The sequence below is a fragment of the Mastacembelus armatus genome, chromosome 11 (assembly GCF_900324485.2).
Source record: "Mastacembelus armatus chromosome 11, fMasArm1.2, whole genome shotgun sequence".
NCBI lineage: Eukaryota > Metazoa > Chordata > Actinopteri > Synbranchiformes > Mastacembelidae > Mastacembelus > Mastacembelus armatus.
Window position 1 is genome coordinate 20,252,381 of NC_046643.1, and position 14,288 is coordinate 20,266,668.

The following is a 14,288-nucleotide window of genomic DNA, read 5'->3' on the forward strand; positions in this document are numbered from 1 at the left end:
AAAACTTCAATTTAGATTTAGTCCTAATGGATTCAAAGCCTCCTGTTCTATAATCCAACATGTCTGCTTCCATAGTTCGTGAACACACAACACATTTCCACACGCCCCCTTGTTATGATATTATCCAATGGCTGCTGGGACTGTTGCACACCAAAGCACATACCCCCCTTTTCTGAAGTCGTTCCAGGACGGACCGTGAACGCAGCCCGCCCCTGTTATTTAAACAGAGGCCAACACAACAGGGAGGACCAGTGACTGAGTCCAGCAGAACGAGATGCTCTGAGGATGTTTGTTTGTCAGGGCTGTTTCCACCATTCTTATCTGACAAACGTGGGAAAATGTGATTATTTTTACCCACGACGCGTCAGGGTCCAAAGAATCAACAACAAGCAGCTGGTACAAAGCACACACGTGCGGCAGGTGTTCCTGTCACACCTTATCTACTCCATTTTCTCGCACAATGTAACGCTGCTGCATTTACAGGTGTTGATACAACCGCCATGTTGTGACTTGTCTGGAACCTGCGCAGGAAAACAGTATTTACTACCGATTCTTCATGCGGCGCTGCACTTATAGGGCAGCTGTGCCTCCTACAGTTTGGCCATCGTCACGTTTGAACCGGTTAAATGATGTTTACGTCGATAAAACCCGGGACAGGACCCGCGGTTGTTGTTCTCGCTGTCCCTATCTGCCTCTCGCGCTCACAACACCAAGGAAGCACATGGCCCCGGCACGCGCCGACTGTTGCCTACCGGCGATTGTGCCGCGCCGCGATTGGCTGAAACTAGGTCACTCGCTGCCTCTCTCGGTTTTCTATTGGCTAAAAATAGGTCACAATCTCCGCCCACAAGTTTCCCCATGCCACTGCCGCGTGAGCGTGACAGACCAGGGGGGGGGGGGGGGGAGGTGCGTGCGTGTGTGTGTACTTGTACTTCTGTCTTTGTGAGGCCCATTTGGCGTGTCCTTACTTTTTCAATCTCATGTGTGAGAGTTAAGACTTGGTTTTAGGGATGTTAGATATATTAATCATATTACTACACTGAATACCGTTACAAATAATAAAATAGAATAATTTTTAAAACTGTACATAAAAATTGCTGCCACAAAATTACAAAAATATATATGATTATATATCTCAAAATAAATATAAGGGAATAATATTAAAGCTTATTTTTCACACAGAGTTGTCTAATAGATACATTGCTATTCTTGAGACAATAAATAATATTACTAATAATACTAATAGCCTATGAAGAAACTAGAAGTGTATATCCTACATAAACAAGCCTCATCACGTTTCCTGTTGATACTAATTTCACTAAATCAGATGCAGCTGCAGCACTGTGGGAACAGCAGTTCCTAGAAGGACCTGGAAGTTCTACAAGTCCTATCTGGTGTCAGAATACTGTCAAATATACATGACAAGCATGTGCTTGTAGTGAGAGGCCAAAATGAGAGTGTGCACATGCTGACATGCATCAGGGAATGTGTAGAGCAGCAGCTTGACTCCATTAATGTGCGATTCCAGTTTCATGATCCATTTCCAAATGAAATTATTTCCTCTTGATTCTTCCCTGCAGACTTGGGCAGCAGCCATCGTTTATAATACACCTAACTGGCGCTATCTAGTGGCCATATACCTGTAATGCACCACAACGTTTCTGTCAATTTACTGGTGTGATGGTCCTGATGATTAAGGCAGGAGAGTTCCTGTTTTAATTCCAGGCACAGGCCCGATGAACAATAACATTTCAAAAATGCAGTTAACTGGGGCTGTATATATTTTAGCATAGAATTGGAAGTTCTTCATTTGTGGGACTAAATTAACTGTTTTTAAAACTTTAGGTTCTCAGTTTGGCCTCATCTTGAGGTACAATCAGACAGTCCTCTACCACCTCCAAGGAAAGTGAGTTTTTTAAATTTAGGCCAGTTTCGATTACTCTTTTCACTGTCTTGGTAACACATTTAACAGACTTATCTTAGTATTTTATAATTTCTACCAAATTTCCTTAAAATACCCATGTCATCTGTCATCAGAGTTCAGGTCATTGTGTCTTCAGGACAGCATACAATTCAACATGCACAAAGAATTGGGAAAAAAAAAAAAAAAAAACATTCTAGGAATATTCACTTGTAGAAATTTTCTTGAAACTTTTTGGGTTCTGATTATAAACCTGTAAAACATGACATAAGTCTTTGACGTAAACTTTCAACATAACCTGAAACCAAACAGACGTACTATTTCAGATTTTTTTTTTTTTTATTTGATTTGAGGGTTTTCAACAACTCACTTTTAGGCCAAGAAAATGATAGTAATTTAGTAATAATATTACATGTTTTAGTTTTACAGAAAAAACAAATAACACGTCTGGACAGGACCTAAGCAATGAACTATGTGTACACACTTTTGTTACAAAAATTGGGCATAACTGTGGCGATGAGGGAGTAGATAAAAGAGGCTCAGGGAAGGGGAAAAAAAAAAAATTATCACATCGATACATGTACTCATCCCACTGTTTTACAAAGATAGTCCCCAACTCATTCCCTCCCACCCATAAAATACCAACAATGATAAAAGAAATGATACTTGGAGTAAAAAACAGCAAATAAACAATATATAATAAAATATAATACGAATTGTACAGTACACTCCGGTTATTTGTGATGTCCTTTTCAAATCCTGAACGCATTAACAGTTTGAGTCATGTTGTCTCTCCATCCACGACTCTTCAAAAATGACAAAAGTAGTGTACATTAAAAACATGGTCACCAAGACTTCTGTTTCGTCCTCACATCATTTTTTCCTTTTCAGTCACTTTAGCAAAAACTAGTATTGCCAAGTCATTTTCATGAAGTTCTGTCAACTCAGGATTTTTGTTTCTTAGATAAATTTATCTGACGGGCAGATGTCTCAGTATAAAAAAAATGGAGAGATTCTCCACTGGGGTAACAAACACAGAACAAGAGACACAGACTATACTGTTCAACTGTGAGTAATGCAAACTCAATTTGAAAAAATAATCTGGTACTAAAGGTACCTTACTTCTACAACAGGCATCCAAATCCATATTTATGTGCAAATACTGTTCATGGGAAAATTAAAAACCAAAAAACAGAAAATTATGGAAAAGAAAAACTGGATGAATGAATTTTGCAGACAGGTGCTACTAAATGTGTCAAATTATCTAGACTTCCTTCACCTTTAGGTAAGGGGAGAGAAAACTGAGGTGGTTTTGATTTTGGGTCTTTTGAAGTCCACATTAATTTATCAACCACCTCTGCTGTAGTAAGTTAGGACTGTGTGGATCATTATCCAGGGATGGGCGTGGGGATATTAGGGCAGTTTCACTTAACCCTCCCTGTTCCCGTGCCTCCTCTTTGTTATAAACTTGCTAGCTCTTGCTTGCTTCCTGGATTATTTAAAAAAAACATTAAAACAATCTAGTCTAGAAAACTTTTTTTTTTTTTTTACTGACTGTACTCAGTAAGAGCAGTTGATCTCTCAGGCTGGACCAGAGCTGGAACCGTTAGTTGGCCTGATGAATGGTCACTATCTGACTGGTCATGAGATGCTGGAGATTTCATCTTCATCAGTCCCCAGTTCCCTCCCCCACTGCCCATGGCCATAGCACGACAGGAGAACTTGTGCCGGGCCAGGAGCCGAGGGTTCCAGAAGCGGTGTCGGCATTTGTGGCATTGGAATGCAGCTTGTTTAAGATGCTGGCCCCTGTGTTTCAAGGCTTTGTGTAAGGAGCTGGTGCGTCTTCCACACACCTGGCACCGCAGTCGGGCGTGGCGGCCTGAGTTTCTAGGTGGGTGCCGGACGGCGTGGTGGACCAGCAAAGAACCCTGCTTGGCATATGTGGTGCTGGGGCAGATTGGGCAGGGGAAACGCTTGATAGGGACATCCATTGAGCTGAGGCCTGTGACTCTAACCGCACCTCCGCACCAGGACTTCACTTTCATTACACCGCCCTTTATCCTTAGCTGGGCCAGGAGCTTTTTTCTGTTCAGTTGTGCCTGCAGTTTGCCCCTCTTTTTCCTCAGGATCATCAGCTTCCTGCGAGTGTCTTCACTCAGAGGTACACCCACCAGCTTTCCATCTCTCATAATGCTGTGGATTACCACTCGTCTTTTTTTCTTTCGATGCTTTCTTGTCTGCCCATGCCGCTTTTGGAAGTTTTTTGCGCGGTAGTGAAAAGGGTGCTGCAGTTGCTGTTGCTGTTGCTGTTGTTGTTGTTGTTGTTGTTGTTGTTGCTGCTGCTGTTGTTGCTGCTGCTGTTGCTGCTGTTGTTGTTGCTGCTGTTGCTGCTGCTGCTGATGTTGCTGCCCCGAGCTCCCTTGCTGCATGTGAGACGACCCAGCATAGTTAGAACCTGATGCTGAATCATAGAAGAGGGGAGAGTATCCAGAAGGTTGGGCTTGGTTGACACGCTGGCCGTTGCGATCGATGCCATGCTGCGACAGTTTGTGTCGCACCAAACTGTTGGAGTAGGCAAAAGCTTTACCACATACTTCACAACGAAAGGACTTTTCCAGCCCTACCCCACCACCATGGACAGTCTGTTGATGTGCCGTCAGGTGGAAATAGTGGCGGAACGATTTCCAGCAAACTGTGCAGGTATAAAGCCGTTGGGAGGGAGTGCCAGATGTTGGAGACTTCTCTCCTTGGGAGCAGGATGAGAAGTAGTCAGAGTTTCCAGAGTTGCCGACTTGACTGATAGCAGCAGCAGCACCTTTTATTCTTCTCCCCTGGTTGTCGATCTCCCCTTTTCTGTGCAGCTTGCCATGTCTGACCAGGCTCTGTGCATAGGCAAACATCTTCCCACACAGATTGCATTTGTAGTTCTTTTGACCCGAGTGCACCGTCAGATGCTTGGTAAGGTGGAAAGGCTCACGGAACATTTTGCCACACACATCGCAGGCGTGAGGCTTCTCCCCTGTGTGGACTCGATTGTGGCGTCGCAGGGTCTCTGCCCTTCTGAAACGTTTACCACAAATCTGACATCCATACGGTCTCTCTGAGCCATCACCAGGAGGTGCGGGACTTCTCCTCCTCCTGATGATGGTGCTTGGGTCCCTCTTCTCTCTTGGCTTTCTCGGCCTCCTAGGCTTTGCGTGGGGCTGACTGGGGTGGGTTAAAGGCATGGTGGAACCATTGAGGCTCGACGTGGATGATGGTCCACCCATGTTACCAAACCCCAACCCCCCCAGCAGGCCACCGATAATATCTCTTCTCTCCCCTTCCCTGCTTTCTGTGTTTATATCACAAGAGGCTGCAGCTGCAGCAGCAATGGCCGACATCGCACTGCTGGTGACCTCATCCTCCGAGTCGTCCAATAGGGAGGAAAGGGGGAGGTGTGGCTGCTGCTGTTGGTGGTGGTGGTGCTGCTGCTGCTGTTGTTGTTGCTGCTGCTGCTGCTGCTGCTGACTTTGAGGGTGGGGATGGAGTGTTGGAGCTAAAGGGGCTTTACGGAGGGTTTGGCTGGTCATTTCACTGGGTAGTGTACTATCTGAGGAATACAGAGATGAGGACTGTGATCGCCTGTAGTCGACAACCCCACTATTGTAGGATGATGGGTTCGGGTAGCGACTTCTTGAATAATCTGTTGCATACTTGTCATTAGTCAGCCCTGCCCCATCATTAGAAATTCCTACCCTGTCTTCACTGCCTCCCATTTTACTGCTGCTTGGGTTGGATGATCGACTTCCTCCGGGGCTGGGCCTGTTTTTTGAACTTCGGGGAGGTTTGCCACAGGCACCTGAAGCAGCATGGTTCAGCAAAGAGGTGCTTTCACGGAAACAACGCCCACAAGCTGGACAGCGAAAAGGCTTCTCGTCGTGGATCTTCTCATGTCTTGTAAGTGACTCTCGGCGGTTAAAGGACTTTTGGCAGATGCTGCAGACAAAAGGCCGGTTTTCTGAGTGGGTGACACTGTGTTGGATGAGGTGACCCCTCTTTTTAAACCTTTTCCCACACTCGCCACAGCAGAATATTCTCTCCGGGCTGGGGGAGTTACAGTCCGACTTCCTGCTTTGGCTTTCTGGTGTCAAACCGTGGCTGCGTAGATGCCGTCGAAGGCTGGAGAGGTGGGTGAAAGTTTTACCGCATTCACCACAGTGGTAAAGGGGTTCGGGTTCGGGCTGGCCAGATGAACTATTACTATGGCTCTCTTGGGATTTGGACAACTGTTGGTTACCATTGGCCACAAGCACAGAGGTGGAGTTTGAGGAAGCAGAGGCAGATGAAGAGGAGGCGACAGTGGAAGATGACTGCTGGGAGGACGATGAGAGGAGAGAGGAATGCTGTGGCTCATTTCTGATGCCACTTATCCCAACACCCCCAGACCCTCCTCCCACAAGGCCTGATGAGGAGCTCTGACTGTGCCCACTCGAGCTGCTGTTATGGCAGTTACTAACACTACTGCTGCTGTGGCTAGTACTGTCTGTTTTCCTCTGGGGCAGGTAGCCTGCCATTGCTTTCTTTCTCCTGCTTCCTCCACTTGAAACTGATGTAGATGAGCTGTCTCCTGACTTTGATACATCATCTTTAGGAATGGACAAGTGGAGGGGAAGGGGGAGGGGAAGGCCAGCCTCTTGCTGCATTAGTGATGCTATCTGGTTGGAGGAAAGGACTGGAATACCTTGGAAATCAAAGCCACCTAGTGGGGCAGGCTGGGGGGCCGGGTGGAGAGGGTGTGGGTGGTGAGTGTGGCTGTGTGGATGAGATAAGGCATGAGGGGTCAGCTGCTGCTGTTGCTGCTGAGGCTGTGGAGCTGTGTGGCTGTGGCCGTGGGAGGAGTGCAGGGCAGGGGGAGGTGCCAGGGCTGAGTTTGACTCAGTGGCCCCCTGGCTAAGGCCTAAGCCCAAGTGGTTGTGAGTGCCTTGCTGGACGAGAAACTGCTCCAGGCTGCTGTTGGTGGGGACTCCAGATAGAAAATACTGGTTGGCAGCAAGCATGCAGCTGAACTGCTGGTGGAGGCTGCGGGGATCAGACTGACCCACTAAGGGCACTGCCGTGCTGCTAGAGGGATTGTTGGAGGCTGAAGCAGAGGTGGAGGGAGAGGGTGAAGAAGAGGAGGGACCAGGAGAGGGCTGGGGTACAGAGAGACCTGGATGAAGCGGAGGAGGTGGAGGTGCAGGCGTGACAACCCCCCCAATCACCCCTGCACCCCCTCCACTGCTGCTCCCACCAAAGTCAAATCGTCCCATTCCAGAGTGGAGCTGCTCCTGGGCCAGCGCTGCCTCAGCTGGATGAAAAGGCCGCAGAAACTGGGGGTACCCTGACGAGGAACTCCCACTACTGCTGCTGCTACTACTGCTCATCTTACTGGACTTCCTGGAGCTGTGAGACGAAGAGGACGATTGGCTCTGATGGGAGATGGATGGGGGAGGGGCACTCATTTTGGCAAATAATGATGAGGAGTCAGCAAATGCGTTACTCCGAGAGCTCTGCAGGGATCCGAGCCCAAGACCAGACAGGAGGCTGCCCGAGGTGTCAGCGGAGGGCTGGTGCTGCTGCTGGAGCTGCTGCTGATGCTGCAGTTGGACTTGTTGTTGGTGGCTCAGTTGTCGTTCCAATCCAAGGCCTTTGAATTGATGAGCTTGGTGTCCACTTAGCATCTCTAAAATGTCCATGGGGTACTTGCTGAACTGGAACATCTCCCAATACAGCTGTTGCAAAGTGTCCTGGGTCCACAACTACCCAGTTCACCAAGTCAGCCCTGTATGAAGCTAATGTCCAGTTTTAAGAGGTAGACCTGCTGTGATTTCTACCCCAAACGTGCAACAAGCCACAATAATCCACAAAAAGCTGATGCTTGTCTTTTAGTTTTCACATATATGTATCACTAATACTTGTACTCTCCATTCGAGAGTGAAGCCTTCAAGTGCTTCTCGTGGGATAATATGAAAAAGGTCATAAATAAGAAATATACTAAATTATACTAAAAAACAGTCTGTAGTGTTTCTTCAAAGTGTTCCATAACCGTTTGCAGATTCTTCAAATCAGGTCAGCAGTCCAGTCCAGTCCGGTCAGAGTGTGACTGTTATTTCAGTGGAGGATGAACCACCTCTCTTCGTGGAGTTCTTCGAAGAGCCTGTGGGAAAAAGAAGAAAAAAAAAATGTCAGCAACTTATTTGGAGACTTGACACTAGGCAGAGGAACTGAAGAGTTTTGGCACAGTGAGTTCAATCTGCAGTGCTTGAAGCCGGATGCCGAAAGCCTTAAAAAACAAAACCAAAAAAAAAAAAAAAAAATTCTCCCAACAAATAAACACATCTGTTTAAACACAAATGATTTAACTCAACCCGAAACCCGAAAGACCTAAACTGATAAAGTTGATAAAAATGTTTCGTGATGCAGAACATCAAGGAGCCTGCAGTTCTTCTTGATGCTGTACCAAATATTCCTAGAATATTTGTGATATATATATATATATATATATAGCAAGTTTACACATTCTCCCAAAGAAAATTAGGCATAGCTTTGGCGACCACAACTAATATTTGTGGCTCCAAACATGTTGAAGATATCCAAGTGCAAATTGCACCACTGCCTACCCTTTTCATGGGCACTCGGCTGTTGCACAATGATTTTTATAGAACTCTAAACCTTGTAAAATCTTCTGCATTTGTTTGTTCAGTCTGGTAAAATTCTTCAGCTGGCTTTCAGAGAGCATGAACCCAATGACCCAACTGCTAAAAAAAAAAAGGCTGCTTCAAACTTGCTACTTGACTTTGTGCAAGTTGTTTTCCACAGTGTTTTAATTTTGATCTTCGTTATGGGCAAACTGCATCTTTATTGAAATGTGTCCCTGTTTTTAAGTGCAAGTTTCAGTTTTAGTGGTTGAGTTTGAAAAAAATCATTACACAAAAGCTTCCAAAAGACAAACTAACTTCAGATGCATTTAATTAAGTAATTAAACTATCATTGTTCTGGGTGTTTTAAAGAGGATGATATAACTTTTTATATAAACTGTGTCTCTGCCCACCAAATGTTAAACAATAAGACATAAATTAAACATTTATCCACTAGTTTCCAAATCTGTTTCCAGATCCACAGTTCTGTTTTTTTTAATAGTGTGAAGTTAAACACCAGTGAAATATTGTATTTCAACACCAGAGCAAAAACTTTGTGTTAATAAATTAGTTGCCCATGATGTTTGTTTTTTTTTTTTAAAGAAATGCAAAACTATTTGTGAGGGTGTTTTTGATCCTTAAATAGCTGATATCTGCAGACTGCCAGGAAGGAAAACATTTGGAGATATCACCTTCAACTTGGACAATTTCCTGACATTATACAGACCAAAAAAAAAAAAAAAAAAACTGTGGGTGGGTGCCTTATTGAGGGAGACACTCAATGGAGACACTAGTGAATCGCTTAACACAATAAATACAACGGAGCCTGGAAAGGGAGAGAAGAGTATTGGCTCAAAATGCCACAAGACTCTTGTGGAGCTCCTGCAGGAAAACATGGCTGCTCGCTGCCTCTAACACACGCACACTCGCACACTCGCACACTCGCACACATATAACACTAAACGCAAAAAAAAAAAAAAAAAAAAAATGGAAACAGGAGCTGGTGAGAATCAACTTTCAAGCTGTACAAATCCTCCTGGTTGGTTTTTCATAAACAAGCAACAAACAAAACAACAAACAGCCACTCGATACTAGGACTCCATCCTGGACCGCAGTACTTTATTACAGGTACAGACATGGATACTCCCTGGTGTTACTTCTGGTGTTCTGTATAGCTTTAACACGTGAAGCTTTTTTTTTTAACCAACATTGTTAAAAACAGCTGTGCAACATGACCAGGACAGAGTTTTAATTTACATTAACAAGACGTAGCATTTTTTCCCAGTTAATTGCTTTGTTGTGGTAAAATTAGTACAATTTCCCACAAATACAAAAAAAAAAAACACCATTTACTCCCATGTGCGACACAAAAGTATCAAATCAACATGTCTGACAAACATGACATTTTTGTTGATGGACTCATTGCTGCAGCTCCACTCCACAGTCACATTTACAGAAGCAAGTGTCCTACACTTTTTTAGCTCTAAACTTCACTGTGCTAAGTATAACTTCTAACTGGTTAGTACCATCTCCCTATTTTTAAAACTGTCAGCTCTTCTGCAAAAACCAAAGATGACATCTCTAATAAAAACGCAGCAATTTTATTCTGATTACAATACTTCTATTCTCTTTCTCACTGATCTGCTGCTCTTTATTCCTGAGCAATTTATCTTCTTAAAAATTGAGGTTAATTCTAAAGTTTCTCTGATTTTCCACTGACACTCAACATGAACGATCATCCTGAGACAGAAACCAGAGAAGCCAAACATCCTCGTGCACACCGTCACAACCGAGGATCCTGAGAAATCGTCAAAATAGAGCAGTGATAAATAGCACGAAACCCAAGACGTAATGCTGATTTCCTCCTGAGCTGGGCCTCCTGTCACTTAAATCATCAACGTCTGTACGTGTAAAAACTGATTAACCGCTGAACAAACAGGAAGTGGCCCTGATAAGCAAGGCGCTTCTGTTCTTCACACATCCTCAGAGTGAAACATCGTCCATAAGCTTTTCTAAAAACAATCACCATCTTAACATTTTAGAATATTTCAAAAAAAGGCTAACTGGATTATCTGATTATCAGAACAGTTCAATTATCTGTTGATCAGTAAACTGTTGCATGCCTTTCTACCAGTGACAGGGAATTTGTTATATGTTAAAAAGCCAATGGAGCCACTCGGAAGAGAGACATTTAAACATTCGAGGAAAAAAAGCTTTTAACCCTTTGGCTTAGCAGCAATTTCAGATACACCAACACGATTCTGCAGCTTCACTATCAGCTTCCTAATATCCTGCATTTACTGATGCACCTCAAAAATGTGGGTGTAAACACCTTATTCTACTTTCAAAATCACCGACCATAACAGATTGTAGTGCAATAAAAATATAGTTACGACATATTTACTTTTTTCTTTCAGTATTTAATGATTCGAGAAATCAACTGGACTGAATTTCACTGTGTATAACAGTCTTTAAAACCACACTCGACTCTATGATGCATCGTCATGAAGGACTGATAAAGACCTGGACCAATGATTAGTTACTTAATCTATTCATCATTATTTTTCAATTAACTGATCACTTGCAAAAATATTAGAAAATAGGGGAGAAACAGGTAGAGTAACTTCCCAGAGGCCCAGGTGACTACCTTCAGAGGGTTTTGTGTATTTAAGTTGAAAACCAAAGGAGAAGCTGGAACTAGTGTTTAGTATTTTTACTTAAGACGTACAAAGGAATAAAAACAATAAATAAAAATGGCTGATTGTTATTATTATTATTTTTATTTTACTTGAGTCATTTAGTTGCAGTGCTTTAATGAAGCGGTGCTGGTGAATGTCTGATAAAAATGTCTTTAAAAAGCTGGTGCTTTGCAAAGGGCAGACACACAACATCAGCAAACTCAGCATCAGTTTGTGCAAAAAGCAACAGCTGCTCAAAAATGTGTGCACAGTCCGAAAACAGCCCACACTTACTTATCTGTCCCAGAGCCTGCGGTTTCAATGTGGATCGTTTCGGTCTGTGCGCAGAGCAGAAGTGCCGAGCTGAGGTTTATTAAACCAACACTTGGTCTGACACAATTTGCGGTGTGGCTGCGTGTTGTTCGCATCTCACCGGCTCATCCGCGGGTCTGAAGCTCCGTGCTGGACCGCAGCTGAGGCAGGGGAACAGTCCGCTTTCTCCGGTGACTCCAGGTGGACAATCTGAAACAGGTGCACCGATGACCGAGCAGGTTAAACGGATACCAGAGACCACTCAGCTCCTGCTAGCATCCATCGTCACCCAGCTAGCCACCGTCACGTTAGCTTAACTGCAGAAACGCGACTTTTTAAAAAGGATCGAAAACTGATTTTAAAAAAATCACATCGCTCGAGTCGCATCTCAACACTCGTGGGTTAAAGGTTAAATGTGGGTTAAAGGTTAAATGTGTGCGCCAGTGTTTTAATGAGAAAAACTAACTAACTGGCTTAATAGCATGGCGCTAGCACCGCTAGTAGCTTAGCACAGCAGTTAGCCTGGCAGCTAACAAATTAGCCAACACACCAAACACATTTTGTTTGTTTGTTTGTTTGTTTGTTTACCTTGTGGCGTGGCTGCAACAAAAGCTCAGACACACGGGGATAAACGTGAGAAAGCATCGAGGTAGACGTGCTCCGGGACAGCGGGGTCCCTACAACCTGCTAGCGGGGCCTTTTCCTTCATCCATGGAAAAACACTGCGAAGGGCCTGGTTCTCCATCGGCCCGGGAGGGCTGCGCTTCTCTCGCTAACAAAAACGGTTTCCGTCGTCCCGGCCCGATGTGTCCATTGTCTGCCGGCTCACTGCTCGTCCTCGCCCAAACGAAGCCTTTGTTTTGTTTCCGTCGTGTTTTTCCTTCTTCTCGCCTCGGCTGGCTGTTTTCCGCCCCGTGTCAGATTGAGGTGTCCCCCCGTGCAGACGACGGCTCCTCCGATGCTGCCAGCGGTAAAATGGTAGTTTCCTGTCTGCATAATGGTTCCGGGTAGACCCAGGCACAGGTCGGTCTGTCCGGCCGCGACCCCGCCGCCGCCGCCGCGCTCTGCTCACATCCACCCCTGCACGTCCGTTTGCAAAATATGGATCCTATCCAGCATGATGCTCGTGAATAAATAAACCGCGTGTGTGTGCGCGTGCACGTATTTGCGTGTGCATGCATGTTTGCACTCCATTAAAAATATATATATATATATATATATCACTGTGCATTCTGACATCGTTACATGTCATTAAGCCCTGTGTGTGTGTGTGTGTGTGTGTGTGTGTGTACACATCTTCCTATGGTTGTGTGGACACGTTTTACTCTGATACCATTTTGCCTTGTGAGGACATTTTGGCCGGTCCTCAGAATTTTAAATGGTTTGAGGGTTAACACTTGGTTTTAGGGTCTAGGGAACGCATTATGTCTATGAGTGTCCTCACAACTACAGTGAGACACGGCTGTGCGTCTGTGTGTGAATGTGTTCGTTTTCACACTGAGTGTGTGAAATGTTAATTAGTCAATTAAAGATATCATTACGGCGCGAGCTGCATAACATTGGAATGTGTGTGTGTGTGTGTGTGTGAGTGTGTCATGCATGTATTGCTGTGTGCCTGGGACCTAATTTGCATTCAGTTAAAGTATTTCTGCCGTGTGGGTGTTTGAAAGTGTGCATCTGTCTGTTTACACTCTGTGTGTGTGTGTGTGTGTGTGTTACAGACAATAATGGTGAAAAATGGCTGCATTTCTACACGAGTGTGTTACTGGATCCATGTTTTGCACATCGTTGTGCACAAAGCAAGAAATAAAAAACATCCCTGTTGTGTAAATATTAACAATTGATAATAATCTGTATAAAAATAAGCTATTGTTTAATTATACAGGCTGATGGTGACATTTAAAGGGACAGTTCTTCTAAAACGGGATTGAAATACACAGAAAACAACTTGCGAGTTTTGCCAATATTTGAAAAAAATCTGCACCACCTTAATAGAAATGTTAATACAACACACGATTCTTCATGGCTGCAGGGATGTAACTGTCAAAATGTCACAAAGTCTTCAAATAATAACCAGATGGTCCAAAATAATAATTTACAATAATATAGAAAAAAAAAGGAAACCAGCAAATGTTAGGCATTTCTGACTGATCGATCAAAACTGGAGCGAAATCATTTTCTGTCAATTGATCAACTAATAACTCATTATTTTCACACTAGTATGCACCGGTGATCTAAAACGAAACTAAATCACAAGACTCAAACAAGATTTAGTGGGTTTTTTTTATTGTTATTATCAATTAAACAGTATGATTTCTACAAACGCAAGAATTGATCACCAATAACAAAAGGGTTGCACATCTGTGAGACCTTTGCTTGGATATTCTTGAAAACAGACAAATAAGGGGATGTAATAAATAAATTTATCTTACAATTTGAGGTATGCAGAGTAGCTTTGAGAATACAAATATGCCCATGCCTCCCCCAGAGGTCACACACACACACACACACACACACATACAGGCGCACAGTTTTATCAGGGGAGCAATCAACTGAACGTGGATTACATCTCTCTCAGACCTTTGAAGGTATGAGGAGAAATGAGAGCGACATTGAAAATCTTACATTTTCACGTGTCGTTTACGTTTCCCCTCCCGTTTTTGCTTCTCTCTTTTGAAAGTTGAGATGTTTGCATTGTAAAAACCACAGAGCTTTTCC

At 44.0% G+C, this 14,288-nt stretch overlaps 1 protein-coding gene across 3 annotated transcripts; it reads right to left on the bottom strand.

Moving 5' to 3' along the window:
• Window positions 1-2,241: 2,241 nt before the first annotated feature.
• LOC113126844 (uncharacterized) lies at window positions 2,242-12,684 on the bottom strand. 3 transcript variants are annotated; one of them, XM_026301031.1, is made up of 3 exons: window positions 12,159-12,684; window positions 11,692-11,780; window positions 2,242-8,099 (listed from the first exon to the last, which is right to left on the bottom strand). In XM_026301031.1, exon 3 carries the CDS (start codon window positions 7,660-7,662, stop codon window positions 3,469-3,471), a length of 4,194 nt encoding a protein of 1,397 aa, XP_026156816.1. In that variant the 5' UTR covers window positions 7,663-8,099; window positions 11,692-11,780; window positions 12,159-12,684; the 3' UTR covers window positions 2,242-3,468. The 3 variants fall into 3 exon arrangements, with proteins under 3 accessions (XP_026156816.1, XP_026156818.1, XP_026156819.1); XM_026301033.1 differs by having other exon boundaries at window positions 11,553-11,780; XM_026301034.1 differs by lacking the exon at window positions 11,692-11,780.
• Window positions 12,685-14,288: the final 1,604 nt, after the last annotated feature.